This window comes from Tympanuchus pallidicinctus, unplaced genomic scaffold (genome assembly GCF_026119805.1).
Source record: "Tympanuchus pallidicinctus isolate F22 unplaced genomic scaffold, pur_lepc_1.0 scaffold1, whole genome shotgun sequence".
Lineage (NCBI taxonomy): Eukaryota > Metazoa > Chordata > Aves > Galliformes > Phasianidae > Tympanuchus > Tympanuchus pallidicinctus.
Window position 1 is genome coordinate 73,574,088 of NW_026294618.1, and position 27,394 is coordinate 73,601,481.

Sequence of the window (27,394 nt, forward strand, 5' to 3'; positions counted from 1 at the left end):
AAAAATGTCCACTGATACGATCGAAGTCCACATTTTTCAACCCTGTGATTAAGTACTCTGGGAGTAGTCCAACCAAACCAAAAAAGACAATACATAATTTTCTGCTTGATTTAACAGAATATGTTCTTCTCTAAGGAATGAAAATGAGGAGGCCCAGTTTCCTACAGACTTGTATTCTTTGTTCCTTTCTCTGCCCTCTAGTATAACAAATCCCTTCTGCTCTCATTTTTCATTATGAAATATGTGCTTATGATAAGTAATCTTAAACTATGTGAATCTCTCTTGATCAACTCAAAAACTGATTCTGTGTGTGTGTGATTTTGGCAGGAATTTAATGATTTTCATCTTAAAAACTTGGTTGACCTTTTTTACTGTGATCAAAAGCTATTGAGAGGTCTGAAGAAACACACTGCATAAATTTTACTCTCTTAGAAAATAAAATCCACGACTCAGACTCTGAATTTTGACTGCATTCTACAGTGGTTTAAATGGTAAAAACTTACACAAAAAGGAAACTAAATGCAACAGTATAAAATCCATCATGAAAATTGATTTAGCTGGCCAGGATATCAAAGTACAAATATGAGCAAATGACTGCCGGCTGATTGCATTTAATACAAAATTTGCCTGAAAAGAACTTTGTGCAAAGAAAAGTGGGGACTGTGCCACAAGATGCCTCCATTTTTCAGAGTACAATAGACTGGGGAACAAAATAGACTTTCACACTTTCCTGTTGAGGAATTCTATGATTCTATGATTTGGTTACAAAATGAGTGTAGCATCTTATGCTCCATACTCAGGAGTCCTTGGATGCAGTGTCTGCAAAAACCTGGATTTTCAGAGACTGCTTCTGTGACCTGACCCTGACCTGCAGCACATATATCTCTGGAATGCTGGCAGGGTTTTGTGTGCAGCTGCTCAGCCAGTTTGTCCTCTCTAAGTAGCTGCAGAAGGTTCTGTACAGCTCTTATGCTATATTTTACACTAAAATACAAGTTAGGTTGCAGTAATATTAGAGGAAAATTATAAAATAGCTTGTTGAAAAGCATATGTTTTTTGCTGTGCTGAGCAGATCATATCTCAAATAAAATAAATAAAAAACACTGCTTCACTATATATGAATATATTATTGCATTTATGTGAGGAATACAGGAGGTTCAATGTGTCAAAAAGATTTTGGCTCCTAACCAGTGTGCAAACTGCAGGATATTTGGCAAGCATTGCACTGCTGGAGATCCTGTCTCTTCAGATACGTTAATTTGCAATGTTAGTTTTTGCTACTTAAATATTATGCAGGAGAAAGTTGAGCACTTTGTAAAAGGTATTTGAAAGTCCTCCTCATCACTTTCTCATGCACCTAATAAAAGCTCCTCCAAGGCAAGATAAATGCTTCAATTTGATCATTGCTTGTTGGATTCAAGCTCCTTATACCAGAAATATTTCAATATGAAAACCAATTGAATGATTTCTACTTAACATAAATACAATTCATGAGGCATGATTTCATACTGCTCAGATGAGTATTAACCAACTTCACCTCTAGCCACTGTGGTCTCATAACCCACATTATATTTCCACAACTCCTGACTCAGTCTTCAGCACATGCCTGTGGGAAAGAGGAAAGAGGAAAGCCAGCTTGAATTTGTCAAGTTGTAAAAGACGATTCTGCCTAGAGCTGAAAGAGTTGGGGGCAATTGGGCAGGAAATTATTTTCAACTGCACTAGCACGAAACACTATTTTTTACAATGGTAACTAATATCTTCTGGGAAGATAACATTTCCAGAACAGGATAAAAGAAGGCTGGAAGAGCCACAGTGCCAGGGGAGCAAAGTCCAGATTTTGCTTGCAGTTCTGCCAGAAGTACTTGAGCATGATGTGTTCACACCCTGCAGCAGTCAGCAGCAGCTCTCATCATGGCTGTCTTACCCTCAGCCTGTTACCACTATCCTCCTCTGTACTGTTAGTGGCAACCCAGTACTTGCCTGTGGCCTTGGAAAAGAAGATGGATCTCTCTCTAGAACATCTGTGACCCGGGTCAGCGTGTTGTGGCTTAACCCCACCAAAGCACCTGTCCTGAGCTGCTGCTGCTTCCCACTGCCTCAGCTGCTGAGTTTGCCTAGCAAACAGAGGGACATAGACATCATATGTACATACACATGTACACAGCCTCCTGGAAGGACTGGTCTGTGGCTCCCTTCCTCTGGGGTTGTGTCCACAAAGCCTAACCCTGTTTTAACTGCTCAGTCCTGCCAATCACAGCCATGGCAATGCCACGTGTAGGTCAATTGCAGTAATGAAGCATTATTATCTTCACTTCATGGGCACTTAAATGACAATACTCACTTGACAATTACTGAAGTGGTAAAATAAAACATTACAGCCAATAAATCATGGTAAAAATGTACAGAACTCCCAACTTCAGCAGCCTTGTTCCAAGAAATCTCCATCTCAGCAGTGTGAGCTCAACTAGGCACCTCTCTACCTCCCTAAGCCAGACTGTGATTCTGCTGAGCCAGGAACACAAGGATGTTTGTGAACAATCAGGACATTTTGTGAGAAATTTCAGAAGAAATGACCTCCTGTGGTCCCAGGTCTCCACAGTTTTGCCATCTTGGAAAACTGCTCTGCCTTAGCTGTGCTCCAGGAGGGCCCAGGTGCTGTGCCCAGGTGGGGGCAATCAGTGCAGTCAGAAGACCTGACTTGCCCTACCCTGCCCTCCTCTTCCCTTCCTCTCCATCACAGACCAGCCCAGAGCAGGGCTGGTACGCAGGGTGGGTCAGTGCTGTGGGCATTCAGAGGGGGCTGCAGTAGGTAAAAATTCCTGTTATTGAAAAGTTTTGTCTTCTAGCAGCTGTTTCCTTTTCTAAGTGGAATGAGTCCATGTGCACTAAGAGTGAAAGGATAATGCATCTTGAACTGTAAGTTTTAAACCTATGTCTGTTTTTAGTCTCTCTCAATTTTTACACGAGTATCTCAGGCTCATGCTTGTGATCTTGACTCTATAATTTTTGAGAAGCTGCAAGCATGTTAAATACTAAATGAGGTAGGCAGGCTTGAGGACCAGTATAAGTTACTTGCTGATAGCCTGCAACATGCTACAAACAACTTCTAGTTACTCCTAAAGATTACGTTTCCTTCTTGCATGCATATTTTTCTTTCTTTACTGCCTTTTTATGGAAACACTTTGTTGTTGTTGTTGTTGTTGTTGAATGTTAATTATGTTCTTAGTTTTTTAAATGTAGCTTATACCGACGCCAAAGTGTTCTGATTGCTGCTGTCATTAATAGTGTTATGTTTCTTTATGAAAGCTGAAGACTCCTGAAGGGGAAAGAAAAAGAAAAAAAAAACAAAAACAAAAACAAAAAACCAAAAAACACCACAAAGCCCAAAATATTAACATCAGAAGTAAAGGGAAATGATTTAGGGACTATGTATTTATGGAGAAGAATGGAGAGGAAATCACTTCAGAATATCTCACTAAAATTTCCCTTATATGTTAAGTCTGTACGGTGTTAATTTTGTGTAGTTTGTAGTAGAATAAGATTTTGAGAAGCTATGATAATTCAGGTGTGATTAAGGATGAAAATGAGCGAAAAATCTCAGTTATATCAGGGTAGTATTCTACTACTGTGGTTCCTTCAAACTGTGCATTTGGTAGTTACTTCCCCCTATCTTCAGATGGACTAGATTACCCCTGAGATTTGAAGCCCTTTTGCAAGTAATAATGCCATGAAAAACAAAATATTCTAAAAAAAAAAAAAAATAGAAGCTAAGTAAGGTAATAGAAAACAAAGGCAGGAATGGAGTCAGAAAGCAAATTCCCTTAAGTGTTCTTGTGGGCTTTGCTATGCTAGCTTTTGCTAGAATATTTTCAATTATCTGGTTAAGTGAAAAGTAAAAGAAAAAATAAATTAAGAATAAATTAAAAAGTCAGTGTCATCTGACCTGCTCAAAAGTCTTGAGTCCTTCAGTACAGGGGATTTGTGATGCCTGAGCCATAGGCACCTCAGGACATGGCTTGCAGTAGAACAGTAAATGAATAAAAAGCTCACGGAAAAATTTATGATAGTTCAGAACAAGTTACTTATGTTTATTATTGTCAGTACTATTCTTTTCAAACTGAATAAGCAGTAGTTATTTGGCAATGACAACAATCCAGATTGGTAAAGGTAATTGGTATTCTTTGAGGAGGAAAAACTGGTGGAGGTGGTACTTATGATGCTTGTTTGTTGGTTTCATGAGAATGTAAATATACAAATTGTAAAGTGTAAATATGTACACATTTCTTATTATTTAATATATTTAGACTAAGAAAGCAAGTAAAACCTCAGATAGGAGGCGAATGATATAAAAAATAATAATTTGTCAAGCTTGTAGGATGCATTTCCCTGGAATTATGTTAAGAAATCCATTATGGAATGAAAACTGTTGACAAAGGAGCTCAGAAGTATAAGGAATATATAAAGTACTCCACAAAAAGTTTATCTAATAGACTAATCAGTTTAGATATATGTATCAAATCTGTTTTTGGCTGGATTTGAACCAAGATACTGAACTGATCTAACTTGTTAATTCAGTATCTTACACTTTTGTTTCCACTGGAGTTATTTTAAATCTAAATTTCAAAAATGGGAAGAGAATACCAATCTGGAAGTTCAGGAAGTGTCGTTATGAAGTATGGATGTTAATGCATCTAAACCAAAAATGGAGGTAAAGGAGGACTTCAGCACAAGTTTCCAAAATAGTTAGGAAGCAACAGTGTTCAAATCAATTATTAAATATAGAGGAATGTTTTCCTTAGTTGCAATTGAATGGTGCTATTTTTTTGTTGTTTGTTTTTTCTTGTTTCATGCCAGATGTTCTTATCAGGAAAAACAACAGTGATATGTTTTAATATTAATGAGTTGAATCTCCTGATAGTAATAGTATATATACCTTCTCAGCATACAAATTGTGGGAAGTTTTTTTTTTATATAGTGTGGTTACCAAATTTGTTGAATTTTAAGTGCATGTCCTTACAAGAAGAACTTTCTGTTTATTATTTTTATTCTATGTACTTTCAGAATAATTCTCCTTTTAATACTAATTTTCATGTTTCAGTGACCTTTAAAAAGTAAACATGTATATCACCAGAGGTACTGCCTAATCTGCCAAAATAGCACATGCTTAAACAACTTATAAATATTATGATCACTCAATAGTCTATATTTACACAGTTATTCGTTTATTCATTTGATCAATTGAGGAACAATTAAAGTACCTTTACTTTTTTTTCTGCTCTAGGAATGAGAGCATTGAAGTCCAGCAATTATCAGTGATTTGATGCCACACAAAATTTGCAATGCAGGCAATAAAAACCGTGGAAAAAGAAGTGACTTTTATAAAGGAAACACTTTTCACAAAATCCTTCCTAAAGAAACAGGAGTGCAGCAGAAGCCCAGAGAGCAGGCAGCTCTGTGAGCAGCAGCCATTGGAAGGAGCTGTCTGCAGCTCGCAGTGCTGTACTGAGCATGTCCCAGCGGAGCCCAGTGCAAGCAGCACATTATGCAAAAAGGCAGCTCTAGCAGATGGGAGAGAGGCACAGCAAGCATTTGCTTCACTTGCATCACCACCGCTTGAAAACAAACCTGGATTGCTAGAGGGGATCTTGCCGGCAGGCCAAGGGAGAGAAACCCGGGAGCATGGCTTGATTACTGAAGGTGCTGCGTTGCGAAAAATCATGGGGAATCAAGATGGGAAGCTAAAGAAAAATGCAGGTGATGTGCATGAAGGAGGAGAGGATGCCTCTGGGCCGAAGGATACAGATGGCACAAAGAAGGTATCGGGAAGCAAAAAGGGACTGGGGAAGCATGCAAAAGGAAGCGAATCTGGTAAAAAGAAGGGTAAATCAGATTCGAGAGCTTCTGTGTTTTCAAATTTGAGGATTAGAAAAAATCTGTCCAAGGCTAAAGATGGGAATAGTAGTTCAAGGGAGGATGTTTTGGAAAGTCAGGCCTTGCCAGCCGGAGAGCTGGACAGTACTCATTCAATCGTTACCAAAACTCCAGATATAAGCATCTCTGCAGATGAAGGGGGTCTTTCTGATACAGATGCTGAACATTTTGAAATCAGAAATGAAACTGTCCCAGTTGCTGCAGAGACACAGGATGGACAAAGGACCAGCTCTGGCTCTGATACAGATATATACAGTTTCCATTCAGCCACAGAGCAAGAGGATTTGCTTTCTGATATCCAGCAAGCTATTAGACTGCAGCAGCAGCAGCAGGGGGCAATTAACATTGGAACGGAGGACCTTGTCACCAAAACAATGGGCCGACACATGGCTAATTCGCAAGCAGCCCCTTTGGATTTTGAACGGTTTCTTTCAGTAACCGCTACTGACAAAGAGAGTAGCCCTGACGCTGTGGAGGCTATTCCAGCAGTATCTGAAATTGCCGAAGACATTCCTGTTTCCTGTGCAACTGAACGCGAACTGAAAGAAGCAGTAAATGGAACGGGCTCTCCTGGTAACGGTTTATTTGAACCACAGGAGCGTAAGCAACTGCCTGAGGAGCAGCTCACTGCTGGAGTGGATGCTGTAGCTTGTGAGCTAGAGGGTGATTTAAATAGAACTGTGGTAGAAAATGGGTCTGAGGCATGCAGCTCCACAGCACATCTTCCAACCTCAGCAGCAGATTCTGAGGCTAAAATTGCTGAAGTGCAGGCTGCTGATTTCCAAGGTTCAGTAACAGAGGATAGTGCGTCAGATGCAGGCCAAGATTATGCTGCTGAGACTCAGGAAGGGAAACACGTTCTACCAGCCAGTCAAGAGGACTTGCATAATGGTTTATCTATGGAAATGAAAAATGGCATTTTATCCTCTGAAGGAACAGCCGGAAGTCCGATGTTTGGCTCCCGATGCTTTAAGCCCTATCTAATTAATCCCTGTTACATCAAAACCACAACTAGGCAACTGAGTTCTCCCAACCATTCACCTTCTCCCTCTCCATCTCAGAGCCCACTTTTTACAAGGAGGCAAGAGTCCTTCCACAAAAAAGAAAAAGTTCCTATTAAGAAGCAGAGGTCTGCTAGTTTGGCTGGTTTATTTAGCCGTTCAGCAGACTGGACAGAAGAAGTATCTAATCACGGAAGTGAGATAACGCAGAAGGTGGGCTCTGCAGGCTACTTGGAGCATAAGGGGTTTAGTGAGAAGTTTCAAACAGAAAGAGTGCCTTTGACTCATTCAAGAAAGTCCTCAGGGGTGCAGGCTTCTACAGAAGCATTTCCCAATGTCTTTTCAGGTGAGTGACGTGTACTAAGATTGTTTTTTCTTTTTCCTGGAGTCTTTGAAAATGTATTTAAAGTACTTGAATTCAGTCCTTTGTATGTACTGTTGTCTTTACTTGTAGTGACAGTTTTAAAATGGAAGGCCTAATCTTACATTCACATTTTATTAATGAGAATAGCCTCTCTGTATTCAGTGTCAGCCAGGCAATAGTGCCAGTCAAAGAAGTGTGTAACTCTTTGAAGTTTTTCTTTTTTTCTCTTTTTTAAGTTCTTTGTCTACATCCTGTTGAAAAAGGCTGAGTGCCTTAAATTATTCTTGTTGAGAAATGCCAAGAGCTGCACTGTTTGAAGCAGACAAACTCATAGTTTAAATGAGTCTTTCAGATCTGAAGCTTTCTGCAACTGTGAGCTTGTTTAGGATTTTCTTGTTTGGAGTAAGATATTTACAGTGCATATCAAAATTATTGTGATATATATGAGAGCTGCACCTAGGATGAGTCTGAAGCAGTTTAGTATAAAAAGGAAAGATGCATGCAAGCGGATGTGGACAGTGCTACAGAAAAGAACTAACTTCCCCTTCAGGGGGGAAAAAGAGGAGAGAAAATGTTAGTGGCTTTACAAGGCTGCATAAAATGGAGAAGGGAAACAGAGTAAGTTTTGTTAGTTCTAATTAGCTGTTGTTGAAGCTGCATAATGGGACTCATTCAGGAAGGCGTTCTTTTACCCTGTCAGGCAACTTGCACCTTGTCAAAGGTGCATAGAAACATAAAGTCTAAAAATGAAACAAAGTGCAGAAAAATATGTATACTATTGGGTTTTATTTGTTTTTTTTCTTCTCTCCTCCATCTTCAATTTCTTTACAAAACCTAAGGCATTTACAAATAGAGAGGTATGTATGAGGTCACATATGAGGTATATACACAGGAATTTTAGCAACTTATTTCATTTCCTTTTCATTCAGGAAAACTGTAAAACTAATACAGATGTCCTACAAACATCTGTTACAAGATTAAAGCAGTTACATGTGTAAATCACTGTTCAGGTTTATTTTGAATGGGTCCATTTTAGGTGCATGAGCACAATAACCAGTGATGTTTGAGAAAATGGGATTAGAATCTTCCTTTTTCACAAATCTAAAAACTAGTGTGATTTAAAAATCTCACTTGAGAAAACAGTTGAGCCATTTCTTTTCATAAAGAATAATTGTTATAATGCAGATTTCTTAAACTGCATAACTTGTAGTTATCTACATTCCCTTCCTCTGTGTGCATTATGCTCTGCTGGACATCAAAATATTACTAGTGAGTGAACATGCCTGGAGGCGAGGGGAAGGGGAATTAGTGACTGTTTTCACAACAGCAAACTTCAGCAGTTTGAAATATTCAGGTAAAACTTTTGTCAGATTAAAATCACAAGAATCCTTTAATTATTTAATTGTCTTGAACAGAAATCCCCAGCCTCTCACGAAAATTGGAGTTCAGGATGTTCACATTCACATATACAAATTCCAACCTCCCTTGTGAATGGAAGCTCCTCCTCTGAAGAGAGCTAAATCCTTTCTGTGTTTTTAAATCCCCTCCACCTCTTTGCATATAATTAATTACAAACATTCCAATCTAAAGTTTTACAACTGGAGCTGATCTCTACTTTTTGACTTTTACTATATAAAAACACATTTTTTTGCTGTCAAGATTTGATAGCTTTATAAACAACAACTTAAACTGCAAAACTTTAAATTGCACCACTGGTAATTTGGCTCTTCTTTATGGTGGTGTTATGGTGAAAATAAATATTCTATGGTAAACTTCAAGCTTTTTTTCCAAGAAACATACTTCTTCACATTTCCTAACATGTTTTCGATTTACCTCTTATTTAATTATTTTTGGTTTGTTTTTTTTTTTTTAACTCACCAACAGATTAGACTTATTATGAAGAGACCAATGTCCAATGCAACAGTGGTTCTGTCTCTTATGGAAATTACTGTGATCCTCATTTGCATGTGTATGCTAGCTGTCTTTGCAGGCAGAGGACAATTACACCTTTCAGTTCATACAGAGTAGCTTGAAATAAAGGAATCGGAAATGATATCATAACGGTTCATCTCTTATTGGTTGGCCTTCTGCTTTTCGTAAAAGTGAAAATTACAAGCTGAAAATTATCAGAAATACCCAAATAAATTTTTGCATTAGCATGCAAGAAACAGGGAAACAGTAAGAATACAAAGTTCAGTTTAAACTGCATGTCATTGCTTTAAGAGCAGGAAAGTGTTCGTTTAAACCGGTCTGCATAGCAACAACTACAGAAATAATTTCCAGGTAGTAAATAGTAAATAGTGTTTTTGAAAATTGTTCCATGTTAATTGCACACATTACATGCATCAATGTGGTGATTATTATCAGGCTTTTATAAGTAACATTCTTTACAGTGGCTCATTTTTATGTTAAAATAAAAACAACACAAACCCAGCTTCTTGCCTGGAGTGTTGAATCCCATCTTGCTGTGCGGTGACTGCAGCATTGTTTTGCATTTCTAACTAGAATCAAGTAAAATATTCCACAACATCACTTCAGTCATTGATTTTAATGACAGCATGTTCTATGCAGATGACTGGCCTAGTTTGGCACTATGTTGTAGTTTGGCTGTGTGCCACATGGGTTTCACAATGATCCACGTGAATTAAAGCTGTTTTAATGTAGATGAAAATGAACAACTGGAATTGCAAATATGACTGTGTGATCACTTAAAAAATAGTCTTGTTTGAGTTTGGGGGAGGAAGAGAATAAGACAGCTTGCCAAAGAAAACTTTTCTAACTTGGCCTCTTTTGTATAATTTTATGTTGATTTGTGTGAGGAAATAAGTGCAACATTTTGAATTGAATTTGATGGAATGGCTAAGAATGGGGTGTGGACAAATTCATGGGTATTTTGTAATTAAGGCAGCAGATCTGTTTCTCCTTTGATGAAGACAGCTGTGTTTAAATTGTAGTAATAGTAATTACAAGTTCTAGATTACCTGATGCACAGAGGAGTCGTGGATTCTATGTTGTGGTCCCAGGAGGACAACAGCTGAACCTGAATGAACAGGGTTGGCTGTTTCACTTCAGTTTGTGTCGATGAATGACTTTGCTGGCATTAAGAAAAGTATCATAGTGGGAAATGAAACTGATGTTTCCAAACCTTCACAAAATTGGAATAGAAGACTCAGTTAGTATAAAGAAGTTTATCCTTGCATTCATTTGAGTAGAAGTGATTGCAAAGACACTAGGAAGAGGGTCTGTTACATAAAACGAATGTAAGAGTTCCATCAGCTACTCCAGATTGTAATTAAAGTCTAACAAAACAATCCCTTGCCCTTTCTAATCTCTGTTGGCTGTCTGTAATGCATTTGCTGCATTCATCTGTTTCAAAACTGGTGTGTTGTCTTCAAATATAAATTTATGAGAAGAAATTTATCCTACTTTAGATGTAGAAGGGAGGGAGGAATCTACAAATGTGAGTTACTATAAAATGAAACCTGAAGTCAAACCCATGTTAAAGTTCTCATGACTTATCTCTGATTTCCATGGAATGCAAGCCTGCTTCTCACAAAGGCCGCTTTATGTCACTTCTGTAATGGGCTAATGTCTTCTACACCCACTTGCAGTTCTAGTACATTGTCTGCAAGCTCGTACAAAAGTCTTAGTATATATAAGTATGTGAAAATCTGAGAAACTATGATAGAAGTTTGTGTCCAAGGCACATAGTAGAGCTGTTAGACACTTTCACAAAGTTTTTTTTTATTTTCCATTCTGATTCATGTGGTTATGCACATAATATGGATTTGTATCTGCTGGCATACTGAGGAAAGCATTTATCATGCAGCTGTTACTTAGGACTACTTACAGTTTACGCTTTCACTGATGATGTTTGTTAGCACTAATACGAATGTCTTTTATCTGATGGTGGGGAAGCATAGCCTGTTCTAACTGTCCAAGAGCAATCCTTACGTGATATGGGATCACACACTCCATTGAGTTTTGCCTTTCAGAATCTGACAGGAATGCTTTTTTTTTTTTTTTTTTTTTTTTGGTCTAGTAAACCCAAACTTAATATGAGGAACAAAACTGTGAAATTCCAGCCCAGCTATAATAAAATGTGTTTGAAGATAGGTTGCAATTCATTATGGAAAAACTGCTGAGTGCTGATAAGCTGCTTTAATGATTCTGTGCCAGAACTGTAATGTGGGAATCAGAGAAACGTGGGTAATGTCACGGGAATGCAAGGCTGCCACAGTGTTGTTTTGATAGAGTTTTATGATTAGTACTTTGTTCTGGAGCTCTGCTGGAAGTAACAAGTTTTGGTCATGGGGTTGAGTGATTGCATCTTCCAGATGACGTCTACCTGGACAGCAATGGTATTGTGAGGTATCGCAGCCAGCCTGACTTGCGCCTCAACTAGAAGTGTGTTTTCTTGGTTGCCTGCTGAACTGTTCTAAGGTGTGAAATGTAAAGGCAAAAAAAAAAAACAAAAAAAAAAAAAAACAAAAAAAACCAGTTTGTTGTGCTGTTTGTATCTGATGCTTAGCACTAGTACTCTATTCAGTGGAATAGGAGCTGGCTAGAATTAGTTGTTACGGACCTTATTTGCTTCACTGATTTAACTTGTGAAAAGAGCAAGCCATTCTTCCAGTATGAATAGGTACATGGAATTTTAATTTGAATCTATTTCTTGTATCTAAATATGCCCTGTTTTCTGTTAAAATGTTACTAAATTGTTAGCTTTTTTTTTTTTTTTTTAAATTTTGAGATGGGGACTGAAGTGAACCCTGGATTGTTTTCCAGATATCTGGCTTCTTAAAAAATTGTGGGGAAAAAAAAAAAAAAAAAAAAAAAAAACTGCCTGATCCTACTTCTTGTATCAGGCCTCACTCTTCCTCTGTGCTGTGGTATCTAAAAGAAAATAATGTTGGCATGGAGAAGTATCTCTGAATATTTTAGGCTGCTTGCCTATGGAGGACCAAGCTCTAATGTGAATCATGGTAATAGAAAGTGTGAGAATAACAATTAGTCAAGGTATTTTGGTTGTGCTGTTAGTTAAACCAAACTCAGGACATGACTAAGAGTATTTTAAGTTACTCCTGCCAAAATGTGAACTTACATAAGGGGTAATGGTGATGAAGCATATACATCTAAGTGCTTTTGTGACTGATTATTTTCAGGCCCAATTTAATGCATAATTCTGTTGTGGTTAGGTGGAATATGACAGTTACTGGACATTGTTTGATGAATACGGTTTGTCCTTTGTGGGAATGAGAAGAGTTGACACAAGGATCAGAGGGCCCAAGCAGTGAGACACTGTGCAAGGAAGGTGATGGATGTGAGGACTTGACAGTCACCTCATTGCTCCTTCTTCAAGTGTTAATACAAGGCCATTTGCAGATCGTTGTTTCAGAAAAGGCAACTGAAGGAGCAGTGTCATACTGTTGTGTTGTTTTTTTGTTTTTTTTGTTTTTTTTTAATCAGCAACAATTTCCTGAATTCATACCTTCATGTTCCTGTGAGGGAAGTTAGTGACAACAACAAGGCTTGTGATAACAAAGCCACAATCCTTCATTTGATTTCCATGTTGCTGCTGCCCAGGATAAAGTTTCCCTTGTGTGGATGGAAACATCTATGCTCCCTGACGATGAGTAGGAAATGTGCTAAAACTTCTGATGTGGTGTTTTCAGATAAATACAGAATATATCTTTTTTTAATCAGTGGATGTTTATACTGTGGAACTTATTAAAGCAGCTAGCTATTTTGCCTTGGTAGGAGGCAGTGGTTATGAGATTGCATATGCAACATCACAGATGTAATGGTGAATTGTAATGTGCATAAAATTAAATGGAAATATACAAGTACATAAGGCAAAATTGCTTGGGAAATTAATTTTGGTGTTTTGATATATGTGCTAAATTTTGGCAGGAAAGCATTGTCAGAAATGAAACTTGTCACTGACATATTCTTATTTGTCAGTTTAAAAAAAAAAAAGTCCATTCTTGGGATCTATATGAAACTTATCAGAAGTACCAGAGCTCTGAACCTGTTATGAATTCAAGTCAGGAAGAAGCACAGGTACGTTTATTGTATAACTATTTACAGGGCGTAGCTTTGATTCTAGAGTTTATTTGGCACCAAGGTCTGACTCAGGCATCCCCTGAAATGCATTATAAGTAGTATGTACCAGGGCAAAAATAACTGTTTCATCTTTTCCTCTTCCTAGCACTGACAGGGAGAAAGTCACTGCACAAAAAAGAAGGCAATGCTGTATTAACATTATAATTAACTTTGTTAACATCTGCTAGCAGTCATGAAACAGAAGTGGTTTTCATTAAAAAAAAAAAAAAAAAAAAACTAACTCCAAATCATATTGTCTTCATAGTAGAGGGTGTGGATCTAAACACTTTTTGTCATGTAGAGTCATGACAATATAGTATTCTGAGAAATAGCTGAGGAAAATATGATTACATCAGTAAAAACATAAAATCCCACTTAAGCAAATCTCTTGTGCTGTATGTTTTGTTTAGATGAAGTCTAGAAGAATATATCTGAACAAATATGTTTGTTTGGTTTTTTGTTTTTTTTTGTGGAATGTAGTCTTTTTCTTTTGGCTTTCATCTTGCCAGTTTTTGTTTGGAGTTTTTTTTAGGTATGAAGGAAAAAAGCCTTCATGTATTGTATAAACACAAAACAAAAAAAGTCAGCAGTTCTTCAAGGTGGTGGAGATTATTACACTTCAGTTGCATGGTTCCTGTATACGAAAGAAAGTAAAGCACATTGGAAATAAAATGTCTAGATTAAAAGAAATCAGTTGTGTCCCACTTCATAGATTTGCTAGTTCAATTGTGTTTTGTGACCTGTGGCTGCTTGTAACAGTACTTAAAATGCTCAAGGTAGAGGTAGGCCAGGCTTTGTTAAGTGACAAATGAAACATGGAACAGTTAAGAAACAAAAGTTTTACAAAGTTGAATTGCAAAGAACATCACACTGTGTGTATGAGTTTGGACTGACAAAAAAAGATTTTAGTAACAGCTGCCCAAAAAGACATCAGAGGTTTTTCTTACTTTAAAGAGCTGGACAAAGAAATGTGTGTTTCCAGCAGCCTATAAAAACCTGGCACCTTCACATCACAGATCGCTGCCAAAACTAAAAGGATAAAAATGAACAGAATTAAATGCTTACTGAGAGGAACCTAGGCACCTAGAAAATGCAAACTGGAAGTTGCCAAAGATGCATATAGTAACTAAAAGGTTTGGTTGATGGACATACATTGAGAGTTTTAGTAATGTACTTCTGTAATTTTCAGTGCTATTGCATTTGAATCTGAAGAGAAATAAAAATGTAAAATACTGCTTCAGAAGTTTGCATCTTGTTCGTATTTTCAGTACTATGTACCACTGTTGCATTATAGTTGGGGAATTGTTGCTTTAAAATTCAGTTTTTGAAAGTCATTTTGGGACATAACAAGAAACATTGTTACCTCTCACTGTATATAAGATATAATACATGTAGTAAAAGGTAAGGAATTTTATTTATATACATACTTTGTCCCGGCTTATGCTGAATAGTGTATTTGTCATATTAGAATATTCAGAGTGGGAGATAGAAAATCTGAACCACTGCAGAAGCAAAATCTTAAGGAGCTTAGTGTTCAAGTTAGGAAGATAGAGTGCCTTAGGGACGATGGAGAGCTTAAGGAACTTGCTAATTTGCAAGAATTAAGAAAAATTTTCACAAACCATCACAAATACTTCATAGTTAGAAGCTCTGGTGATAGCCAAGTTTTAATACCTGCTTTTCAAAAAGTATTATGTTCTTGCAGAAGTTCCATGCCATTTCAGTCCTCTCAATTTAGGCTGCAGCAATAGGCAAGGCTTTGGGATGAATCTTGCAGTAGGAAACTGTATGATATAATTAACTATTGGGCATATGATAAAAGGCTATAGAAAAACAGTATAATATAGAAAAACAGCATGGTTTCTTAGCAATGATCAATAAGACTACATTGATAACTTTATGTGAAGCTGCTTTCTGGACAATGCAGAAGTTGGTAGGAAGGAATTAATCCATACATAATAGAATGCTGTGGATCTCTTACACAAAGACAAAAATTTCTGGTGGCTTTGGCAAAGGACTGTCTTTTCTTTTCCTCTATGGAAGAACGACTTCGTTTTGGTCCACTTCTACTTATGGCAGTGACAGCTTTCTCAGGCAGTGGGATTTTCTCACAATGCAGGAGTAATTAATGCTATAATTGGTGGTGTTGCCATGTCTCATAGCATGTTCCTCTTGGGCTTGCTGTTTAAAAATACAGATGCTTAGTTCAACTGTGGAATGCTATTTATTTGAAAACTCCAGTTGTAAAATTGTTTCCGAGGTAGCCTTTTACTTTATTAAATGTGATATTTCCTTGTCAACTGATTTTTTTGTGGGATCTCATTTTCTGTTTTTTTTTTTGTTTTTTTTTTTTTTTTGTAAACCGCAGCCTTTTTTGTCAGGGCTTGAAAGAATGTCACTGCTGTTTGTGTGAGGTGTTGCTGCCACCTCTTCTGTGCTATGATACTGAGGGTGGCAGCAAATGCAAGGTTATCTTCCGAGCTACAGCTTGCATCCTTCTCACTAAAGGGACAGCACAAGGTGCCTGGGTCTTTGAGGGTTGCCTTGAACACTTGAAGCTGTTAGTATTATGTTTCTCCTTTTGGAATGGACCACTTGTTCTAGTTGAGTAAGTTGAAATCTCAGGGATATGGTTATTCAAGCTCTCTTGCACAATCCAGAACCTGTTTAGTTAAGTGGCGATAACTTTGTGAATGAAATAAAGGAAAAATTTTACTTGCTTGAGTTGCTCAGTAGATATTTTAGTTCCATAATATATCTCATATCTAGTCAAGGTTATTCATGTAAAATTTCTAACAGCATACTCCTATAATGGGAGGGAGGCTGAGGTGCCAAAGAATTTGGGAAGCTTGACATAAGAAAATCATGGTGTTTACTGTGATAATAAGATACAGGATTTACAGAAGGGAAAGTAATCACAGGCGGTTTTATTATTGGTGTTTTTTGAGTCTATGAATGTTATCAATCCAGCAAGAAATACTTTTTTTGTCTTTAATAAATATGTACTACTGACTTTGAAATTATATTGAACAGTGCAAAGGAAGGAATAGAAAACTGGAAGGAGGAGAATAGTGTTCATGTATGTTGCTTTCCTAATTCTGTTGTTTAAACAGCCTTTTTTCTTTTGGCTTATGTGTTTCAGATTTGTGGGCTCAGTTCCTATAATCCATGTGAACAGAGACAGAAAATCTGTAGATGGAATATCAGAGGAAGAAAGGATAGGCCTCTAAGGCATTTTAATGCATTCCTAATTTTAGTAATGCTTTAAATACTAGAATAAGATATTATGTATTTTTACAGTATATGAAAATATAAAGAAATCCACTGTTCTTTCATCCCTTAGAAAAAGGAGAAGTATACAGGCATTTAATGCAGTTATTAGCCACTACACTGAAATAAAGGTGGAATGAAATATAATGACAGAAATCATATCCTGGAATCATGGGAATTTCTACCATCACCCTAGATCTTGACGCATTTTGCAATTATTAAGGTTTAAGTTGTCTGGAAACTAACATGTATTTCGTTCCCATGTATCTTTATAGTGGAAGGATTCAATTATTATTTTGCTGTTACGAAGTTTTGTTGCATGTGCTGCCCTGTTGCTTAGTGATATTCTGTGACTTCTAAAACAAAATTGAGAGGAAACAGTTACATGGTTTTAAGGAAGAGTATGTTGGTAAAGATTCAGTCACCTTTAAGAAAACAAACAAACAAAATCCTCACAGGATAAGAGATCTGGAAAAATATTCCACTCTAAATCAGCAGAGGATTAGAAGCTTTGCAGTGAAAAAGTACAATAAATGAGTTCTCTAATCCAGGAATAGTGGGTGTAATCTTTCAGGTCAGTCTTCGGGAGAGTAAGAGACTAAATATTTTTAAATGGAAATGTATGTTTAAGATGCATTTGTGCAGGGTTGACCAACATAGTCAGCTCTTTTTCTCATGAAATAATAGAACAAATTATAGTTCTTTTTTTTTTTTTTTTTTCTCTAAGTTCTCTCTGTACCACTGAAGAACTCTCAGCAGCTATATGTTATGCATTGTATATAGGCTGACTGTTACAGTTTAGCTGAAAACTATGACATTTGAAAAGAATATGAAGTGAAAGGAGAAATTTAAATGTTAATAATTCAAGGATCAAAAGTCTTACAATTCTTTAATATGTGAAAGTGCATTAAACAGCAGAAGGGCGAGAATGAAGTGTGACAGCTTTACACTAGGCATTCATCAGCAAGGTTTTGCTTTGCATTTTGGGGAAATCTGATGAGAAAAACTCATACCATGAAGTATTTGAGGAATTATATGTAGTCGTTACAGTATCTTTGTCTCTCAGATATGTCTGTGCTCTTCCAGCATTCTGGAAAGCACTTAATGCTGCTTAGGTGTTTTGCCAGGTAATTTAGGCTTAAGTTATGATCTTGATATTAGAAGAAAAAGAGACAGTAAACATTTTGGAAACAGAAAGCATTTTGGAATTATTGCATTACCTAACTTCTAACTGCTGTGGAAATCAGCTTTTTTACTTCCCCCATTTTATTTTCTTTAAATTTATAGAAATAGGTTAACATCTGTAATCCTGTGTGGATTGAAAAATCGTAATAAGGCTACAACTGTCTTTCTGTATTTTTTTCAGGCTAATAGAAAACATATGCTACATATATATACACCATTTCATCATCTTTCTTTTCCTGTTTTCTTGTCTTATGCTCCAAAAATAGAGCAATGCCCATGGTAATTCTTGCTTCAAAGCTTATCAAAGACCTTTCCTGTGTGAGCATTTATGATATCACTGAAATTAGAGGGAGAGGAAGGAAAAAAAAAATTGCAATCTGATTTCAGTTCTTGAAGATGTAAGCAGTATGTGTATGAGTCATCTATGGCATGAATCTGAGTAGGGCTTTCAGGATTTGTTACACTGCAGTCGTTCCCTTCTCACTGGGAGAAATCAAAGTGGAAAGACTGTCTCCGGCCTGTATAGGTTAAGGTTTGCTGAAGCAGCTGCTCTGCTAATGGTAGAAGTGAGGTCTAATTGTCACAGGAGAGCAGCAGAAGAGAAAGCTTTTGGACTATAACTCAATGTGGTTGTCAGGCTCGACTTTATTCACTGACAGCTGTGCTCTCGGGCTTTTGCAAATGCAACGCAGTGGAAGAATAAGAACCACATATTTAAAGATAAATGTTGAGGGCATAGCAACAGTCCTCTCAGTGAAACATTGCAAGCAATGCTGTGATGCAGTACATCAATGCATGTTTTTGTGTTTTTTTTTCCCAATATGTCTGTGACTACTGTAGTTCTTTATTCTGTTTCTCTTCTGTTCATCTTCTTCATCCATCCCTCACTCTTTCCTGGATAAATATATAATTCCAAAGCCTACAACAATGTGCTTATAGTATTGCTTGCTCTTAAGGGTTTTATTGCTCTTCTAAGCAGAGTGGACAGGAAGAAAGCTATAATGTGAACTGATTTAGTTACGATTTGCCAGTGCCTTTCTGTGAACTGCATTGAACATGCTTTTAATGTTCGGTACCCCATACGCAGTCCAATCTAAGGTAAACCCATATTTCATTAAAGTGTAGCACTTTTGCAACTGCTTGAGGAGAAAAAAACATCCTGGAATATAAGGTAGCTGTGACAAACCAAATGCATTTCCTTCTAAAGTAGGCATCCTTCCCTATCAGAAATGAGCCGATCAAGATCACAGCAGACAAACAAGTCCAGATTATCCTCACTAACAGTAGCAGTTGCTGCTGTATGTGAGGAGAAGTAATACAAATAGACACCTCTCCAGAGCAGAGGAGAATCTTTGATTTTTGTCTGGGCTTGTGCCCAGTAGATAAAGCTTCAGTAAACCTAAAGTTGAAAATAAACATTCAAGAACTGCAAATGTGTTTTTTTGAGAAAGGGAGACAACATGAAAGGAAACTATGCTAGGCCTTGTGAGTTTTTGTTCTCTAGTGAATGACTTGCATGTTCTACAGTTGTTTCCAATTGTGGTTTAGATAGTGTTTTAAGTCCTTGTGATGGGGGAAAAACTGTAATGTTACAAAGGAGTTGGCAAGATCATAGTGCATCATCCAAGTGGATATGAAATGAAGAAGTAGATGACATGGAGGTGGAGAAGAAATCTTTACCTGTTGAGAAAGTATTAAAAATACTGCTATTGAAATTGACTGGAACTCAACTTTTGCCTTAAATACCTCTGTGACTTTTTTTTTTTTTTGGTGTTTAAGGGATTGAGGGATTAAATTTGTAAAGCTGGCATTTCCAATTTTATGCAAGTTGTCAAAATATTTTTATTGAATTACTTCCAGATGTGTAGTGTGGATAGGGTGCTAGCAAACCAATTCCAGTTCTAAACAAAGCTGAGTCTGGTGTTAAAGAAGGCATTTTACTATAACTCCACGGAAATATAATCTTTGTCTTTTGTGTATCAAAATCATAAATATGACTTCTGCTTCACAAGCTCCCTGCATAAGGTTGTTTTGACAAGACTGCAGGAGAACATGGAGTCAGACTGCAGCAAGACAGGATAGCCCACCGGCATCCATAGGCTATGAAAGACTTTAAAGGACTTCAGTGCTGGAATTCTTTCACAACTGTGAAAACTATGGCTTTTACTTGAATGCAGGGGCAGGAGGAATACAGGTTAATGGGGGGGAACTACTTACTATAAGAGGTGGCTTTTATATGTCCTGGTCGTATGTAAAGCTTCAGCCCTGTCTGGAACTTCTGTACTGCAGGGACTCACCATGTGGCGTGGATGAAGTTGCTTTATGAAAATGAATAGCATTCTGCAGTACTGAAATGCTTTTTTTCAGTAAAGTATTTCCTCACCTCATTTTAAGAAAAACATGCTGTCTTTTTATACCTTTGGCTTTCTGTTTTTTGGTGAGAGAAAGGTTTTTCTGATTCTTGAAATAACCATTCATTTTGATAAGACCCTAGATAGTTTGATGCAAAAAATCAGTGGTTTGACATGGGTTTAAATATATTGCTCATTAAGTGCTCTAAATTTATTATGTTATAATGTTGATACAGGGATTTTTTTCACAGCTGTTCACAGAGGAGCTATTTCTGTATGCACTGAAAATCAAACGTGTTTCAGCTTGCTTTTAGTAAAATGTGCTAAAAGAGCTGGCTAAATATATTTTTTTGGAATTTCAATTTCTCTCTCTGTCCTCAGGTCTCCACAACAAGAGCAAGGAGTGCACACAGTTTTAGAGCATAGATATATCAAAACATTATTACCTTTGTCTTGATGACTTTTTTTTTTTTTTTTTTAATTCTATGTATCTGTTGCAAAGGACAGTTTAATAACTCTCAGGTTTCCTGCACTTAAATGACTGATGCTTAAAAATTAAAAAGTAGTAGCTAACATCATTAAATAAGTTTTACTACCCTACATATTCAAAGGCTGATAATACACTAGAGAGAACACTTCAGGTACAGATGGATAAAATGGCATAAGTAATGCAGAGTTATATACAAGAAATGAAGTTCATCCATGTTGGTTTTTGTTTTTTTTTTTAACATATTTTCAGAATCCTAAACTGATCTTGAAAGTTGTTAAAAGGCAGCAATATATAATAACTACTATACATATTAAACTGAGTAAATACTAAGGTTCTGAACAACTAACAGAGTATTTGATCATGAGCAAGACTGTTAAGAAATTAGGAAATGAATGGGGAGGAGGGGTGTAAAGGGTATGTATAATTTCCTGTCTTGTCATTTACAGATATTATTCCTGTTCATTAGCTTAAAGCAGAAGTGCGTGGAGTGGCGGACCATGTACTCCTGCACATCCAGAAGAAGACTCTTTTAAAATGACAAAATTCTTTAAGTGTTGCAATGTCTGGGGAAAAAAAGAAGTCATAACCTATAATGCTATACATGAATTTTGAATATTTAAAATCTCATGAAGAAATGTGTAGTGTTCTGTGTATTTCAGACAAATGTGAAGGATCGACTTCCCCATTCTTTTTCATTACTTGTAGTCTCATTTAGCTTGGTGAGTTTTCATGTTGTTGAACTTCAGTTAGCACTATTAGATTTATAATATCATGTGCTTTGCTCCAGGAATGCTACATATTGGTTCACAGTACAGTCATTAAAATTTCACTATCATTAGATAAATAAAGGCATATGTTCAGTAAGCAGTCACGGCATCACTCTATAGGTGATGAAGCCAAAGGAACAGAGGCAAACTAATCAGCAAGTTGATCAGAGCATAACAAAAGCCATGTCTCTTTTGCCTGGCTTACAGAAACGTGTTTAATAAAAGGCTGGGAAACTTGGACTAATAATTTAGAATTATCAGATCTTGTAGATGTGGGGAGGAAAATCTTAGAAATAACCTCTAATGTTTTATTGTATTGCTTATTTTAGGCTGAATTGCCACATGAAGTTAAAATAATACAGAAACTTTGGGCTAAATCTCAATATCTTTTTCAAATCACATCCAGATGTTTTTAATAAATCCTTTTTATGTTTAAAAAGCCTTGAAAATTTTGCACTTGAATAAAATTTTAACAGAAATCTTTTTGCATTTTTACAAGTAAAAAGTTTTATTCAGTTAAAACAACATCATAAAAAATGACACCAAATTGCTTTACTAATGTAATGACTTTTCTTTCTGGAAAGTAACTTTGTCTTCCAGAGAGTAAGTGGAAAAAGCAGACTATACAAACTGATTTAGGTACAAATTATATTCACTAGTTCATACTAAAACATGTGATTAACTTTATTACTCCTTCTGCCTCTTCCAGTAGGTCTATTTCAGCTCTATTTTTATATTCTGTAAATCCGTACATTGGCATCTTCTGACATTTTGGAACTTAATCAAGTAATTTAGTATTCTTATAATGTAGATTGTACTGCAGCTTGCATATATTACTGACTTTTTTCAAGTCTCTTCCTGGCTACATCTACAGAGTATGAAGATCTTTCAGACCTCTAGCACTGTCTCCTCCAATGTGCTTTATATCATACGCTCTCCTTTCCTGGTCTGATCAGAGAGCAGTGAAAATCCTTTGATCATGAAATCCAGCCCTGTGACAGGAATGGATCACTTTTCTGAATCTTGGAAAGTTTTACTTCTCTAAAATCTGTATTGCTGGTTGTGGCACTGCATTTTATCTTGGAACACTCTGCTGGAGCTGTATTAAGTATCATTTTAAGCTGAGCAGTTATCAGTTTTTCTTTTTGTTGTCACTGCTGTTGTTATTCTTTTGAGACTTTCTCCACAGTACTAAAGCACAATTTCTTGAAGTCTAAGATTGCTTTGATTCAAAAAAAAAAAAAAAAAAAAAAAGGACCAATTCCAAGAGCTGGGAGACTTGATGCCACGATAACTTTGTGCGACACTCTTGGAAAAAAAGTATTTCAATTCTCAGTAATCTCACTTTTTTTCCATCAGGAAAAAATGTAATTGTATAATATAAATAGGAATTTGATGCTTCAGTAACAAATGTTGCTTTTCCTGCTCTACAATGCAGCCAGCTAAATGTATCCTTTCTTGAACATCCCAACTAATCAGGCTACAGATCAGACCAATGATTAGATATGAAGAGTTTGTTTTATTATCAGGTGCTTTTCTCCACAAGTTTTTTAATATAGATTTTTAATCTCTTTTATTTATTGAGATTTTCAATAAGCATTGTAATGCCTTAATCTTTGCACTCCATAGATAGCTACAAATTCTTATTGATTGGTGTCACTGTGTTGGCAGGACGAACTCTGCTGGAAAAGCTCTTCAGCCAGCAGGAAAATGCACCGCAAGAAGAAGCAGAAAAGCTATGTTCTCGTATTATTGCATTGGGACTCTTACTTCCATTCACCGATTGCTTCAGGGAACCATGTAATCAGAGTGCCCAGCAAAGTACACCCACTTTTGATGTAAGTACTGCACAAGTTTTCTTTTGTCAGTTTTTCCAAGAGGGATGTAATTTATCAGTGCCTTATGATTGTCTGGGAGAGAGAATCAGTCTGGAGAAGGTTAGCCTGTTTAATGAAAATTGCCTTTCTATATATTGCCAGCCAACTTCCTGATCTCACATACATATGCTTATGTACATAGTTAAGCTTACTTGATTTCTTGGCATTATAACTCATATCTTATTGTGCACTGTTGCTCTGTATTTTTTTTAGTCTTTTTTTACATGAAGTATTTATATGAATCCAGGTGCTTTATAGGACTACCAATATTTAAATCTAATAGCTGCCTCACCAAAAAATATAAATAAAAAATCAGTCATAAGCAAAACAAAGAGAGCACATCGTAAACGGAACACAAATTACACATCTAGCACAGACAGTTCTTTTTCCCCCGCCCCCCCTGAAAAGGCACTGGATGCAAAATCGGGCAAGAGTTAGTATAAATTTACTGGCATTCCAACCACATTGTTATCTCTGCCTTTGAGCTATCTGGCCACAGTGCTGTTATTGGTGGCATTTACATATGGTTACAGAATTTAAGAAGGGATAGTGTTGTAGACACTGCCTAACACACTATTCTTCCCCTTTGACAATAAATTCAAAATTAAGATTTAATTCTACTGTATGATGCTATGTAGTTGAATTTTTACGGTGAACTTATTGTGAACTTCTCCATTGAAATTTTAGCATTAGTCAGTCTGTGCATCAAATTATGTGACTGGAGATAACCAGAGTTTTATCAAATCATCTCTGTTTAACACATAAAGCTGAAACTTGCTTGGATATGGTTAGCAAATGACTGGAGTGGATATGAGAGACCTTGAGTATTTTTGATATTTTAAATATTTTTCATCTTGCTGAAGTATGGTAGTGTAGTATATAGGTAGTGTATAGTGTAGTGTATAGTGTAGTGTAGTATATAGTGAAGTAGTGTAGTATATAGGTGATAAAAGGAGCATGCAAAGAATAAATGTCTGTATATATTCTTAAAACAAACAAGCTTTCCCATATAACTGAGCTTTTCTAAAAATGTCTATAGCAACATTGAATTATTGTTGTTGTTGTTTTGCTTTTTTTAAAAAAAAAACAAAAACAAAAACAAAAACTTGAATGTATTTTCAAACTAGAGGATCTTTTTTTTCTGGGGGAGGAGATAAATTGAAGAAAATTGACAATGGAGTATGACTATAAAACTAATGTTATTCAGGCGATTTAACATTGCATTACATCTGAAAGTTTCTCTTTTATGGTTTCACATACTCATCAGTTTATTACAAAATATGTTTTGGGTCAATTTGCTTAAAACAGTTTTAGCAGTATTCTCAGTTCTCCTGGTTTTAGCAAAGATTCAGTTAATCTTATCTCCTTTAGAGCTTTGATTACAATATTTGCTGGAAAAAAAAATCCTCCCCCCCAAAAAAAAACCAAACAAACAGGATTTTACTGTTATCCAACCATTGACAGAGGAATTAGACTAGCCTTAAGCAGTGTTTAAAAGTTTGCCTATCTAGAGTTAGGAGGTGCAATAGTCTCTTTACCCCAGATTTGGGAGCATAGCCAGTCCCGTACTCTTCCTTCATCTGAGCTCATCTGATGTGCCGCTTAACAGCCATTGCTTCCAGTTTCATGCTGGATCCCCTTCAGTTTGGCCAGGTGACCTTTTTACTCAGCTGAAAATGCTGTCAGCAAAACTCCTCTATCCTTGTCCTGGTAGGAGCCAGGTTTAACTACCACCTCATTGTCCTCCTACTCTGCTACATCCAACTCTCGTGATTGCTTATTCCTTCAGTTACTCATGGGAATGTTTCGATTTTTTTTTTGTCTCAGTCTGGTTCTTATAAAGTCTCTTAAGTCACTCCTTCAGCATGTTTTTTGCTGGATTGCCAACTTTTTTTTCCCACTGAAATCCTTCTTTGGATCTCTTCTTTTTTTCCTTCTGTGACTGATCACATGTATTTCTGAGTTTTCACTTAGCTATGTTTTTTGTATTTCTTTTTCATGTTGAATAAAATCCGTTATTCCTCTTTTGCTTAATGTGGTCCCACACACTTTCTTTTAAAAGAGATTACAATTTATGAAAATAATTCCATATGTTTTGTTCACTCTGAGATCTATTGCTCGTGGCCTGAGATGAATGTAAACAGATTATTTAAAAGTCATGTTTAATTTAACATGGCTAATGCAGAACTCTGTTGTGGCTTGAAATATTTGCAGTTGTACACTGATTATATTCTCATCTTCTTTGATCATTCATGTCCAGTAGCCACCTTTAATTTTCCCTGTTGTGCAAGTATCGAAACCTCTGCCTGTGTTCTCAGCAACACAGCAGAGCACTGTTTCTTTTTTTCTTTCTCTTGGGATATTCCAAACTTTTATGTGGAGCTCTGTTTCACCCCATTAAATGATTGTAATCTTTACTTTTCTCATTTGATCTTGTTTCTTTCTTTTCCACACTGATTTGTGTTAGACAATACGTGAAGATTAAAGACAACTTTCACAACTCTTGCCTTTTTTTGCACTTGTATTTCTGCCGTGGGTTATGCTGTGTGGAACTGGTACTCATTCCTTTGTTACTACATGATAAACATAAAGTACAAAAGAATACCCAATGAAATCATCAGAAAGCTAGCAGCTCTCACAAAATTTTTGCTGAGGATGTTTATAATCTGGTCAGATTGTGGATGGATTTTAACGATGGTAAGAAATCACATGTTCTTGAAATGTCAGTAAACCTTCTGTCAAATTTCAAGTTGTAGTCCAGTAATAGAAAGTTGAGATCTGTGATAAGAATTTTTTTTGTTCTATCTTGGCCTATTTTTGTCAGCTATTTCTTTGGGGAAAAAAATAAAATCTGACAGATGTCCAGAATAAAAGATTAGTCTGAAAAATAAAAGTTGAGCAAAGCTTTAACACTAACAGAAGTAGACAGATTGGGATTTTTAAGATGTTTGCTTTTGAGCAGCAATGAAAGCTTTCACTCTAGCTTTTTCTACTTATTTTATAATAATGAAGAATAATGTACATTGGCAGATTCGTTCTCTAAAAATGTGACTGCCTTTTTGCTGGTTTCCTCCCCCTTAGAGGAGCTGCTAATTATTGGCTTATGAGTGTCATGACTTTTTGCTTGTCACATTATCTTCACTGCATGTCATTCTGCTTTTTATGAAAGAAATTTAAAAGTATATTTAAAAAAAAAAAAAATCTGGTCAATGCAAAACTTTTAGAAGGATAGATTAAAGAAAGCCTATTCAAAGAATGTTCTCCAAATAATTATTAGTTTATTGGTGTTACTGTAGCCTTGTTTTCCTGCTCAGTTTCTTCCTTTTTAGTAGCTGTGACTTGTTCAAAAGTGCTCCTAAGGAATCAAATGAAAATCAAATATACTCTCTGATTGAAAGGTATATAATAAATTAATGCTTTGTGGAAGACTGTCAGCCCGAATGACTGTGGTGTGTTATTTAATAATATTATTTATATAGTGCAGGTGTAATCTTCATGTTTTTTGCATGTTGCCTCATTATATTATCCTGTTAGAAATCAACATAAGGTTGAGCTTGCTAAACAGTTCATCTTCAGAAAGAATGCATCCCAGGCAATTTCTGCAGACATTAATAGAATTACAACTTTCAATAGAGGTCTTGTTAGTTCTATTAATGATGTATAACAGCAGCTAAAATGTGGCTGAACATGGACAGTCATCAGTAAAGCCTCCAAAATATATTAGGATTGAAATTGTTTGGACACCAACAAAGGCTGACATTCTCCTATCAAAGTGAGGAAACTGTATTCAGTTTTACTGTTATTAAGAAATTTTGACTGTACTTGGTACTTATCTATATTTTATCCAGTTGTTGAAATTATTAGAGATTTAGTTCTGGAAAAGCAAACAAAGTACGTACATCCAGGTGGTCTAAGTAATAGCTGGTAAGCTAGTAGTCGTGGGATGTGGTCTTCCATGTGAAAGTTTGAGTCTCATGTGTAAGGTGACTAGATCTTCAGATTCTTCTGTTTCATTGTGAGAGAATCAGGTAAATGCGGAAGTTCAATCTT

General features: G+C 36.3%; 1 protein-coding gene across 3 annotated transcripts in view; it reads left to right on the forward strand.

Annotated features, from left to right (window-relative positions):
- Positions 1–2,733: 2,733 nt before the first annotated feature.
- FMN2 (formin 2) overlaps positions 2,734–27,394 on the forward strand; it is a 142,537-nt gene continuing 117,876 nt past the window's right edge. For all 3 annotated transcript variants that reach the window (XM_052701734.1, XM_052701750.1, XM_052701742.1), the window contains exons 1-3: positions 2,734–2,919; positions 5,285–7,281; positions 23,139–23,305. In XM_052701734.1, coding sequence (XP_052557694.1) covers positions 5,343–7,281; positions 23,139–23,305 — 2,106 coding nt within the window. In that variant the 5' untranslated portion in view covers positions 2,734–2,919; positions 5,285–5,342. The remainder of the gene's footprint in view (positions 2,920–5,284; positions 7,282–23,138; positions 23,306–27,394) is intronic.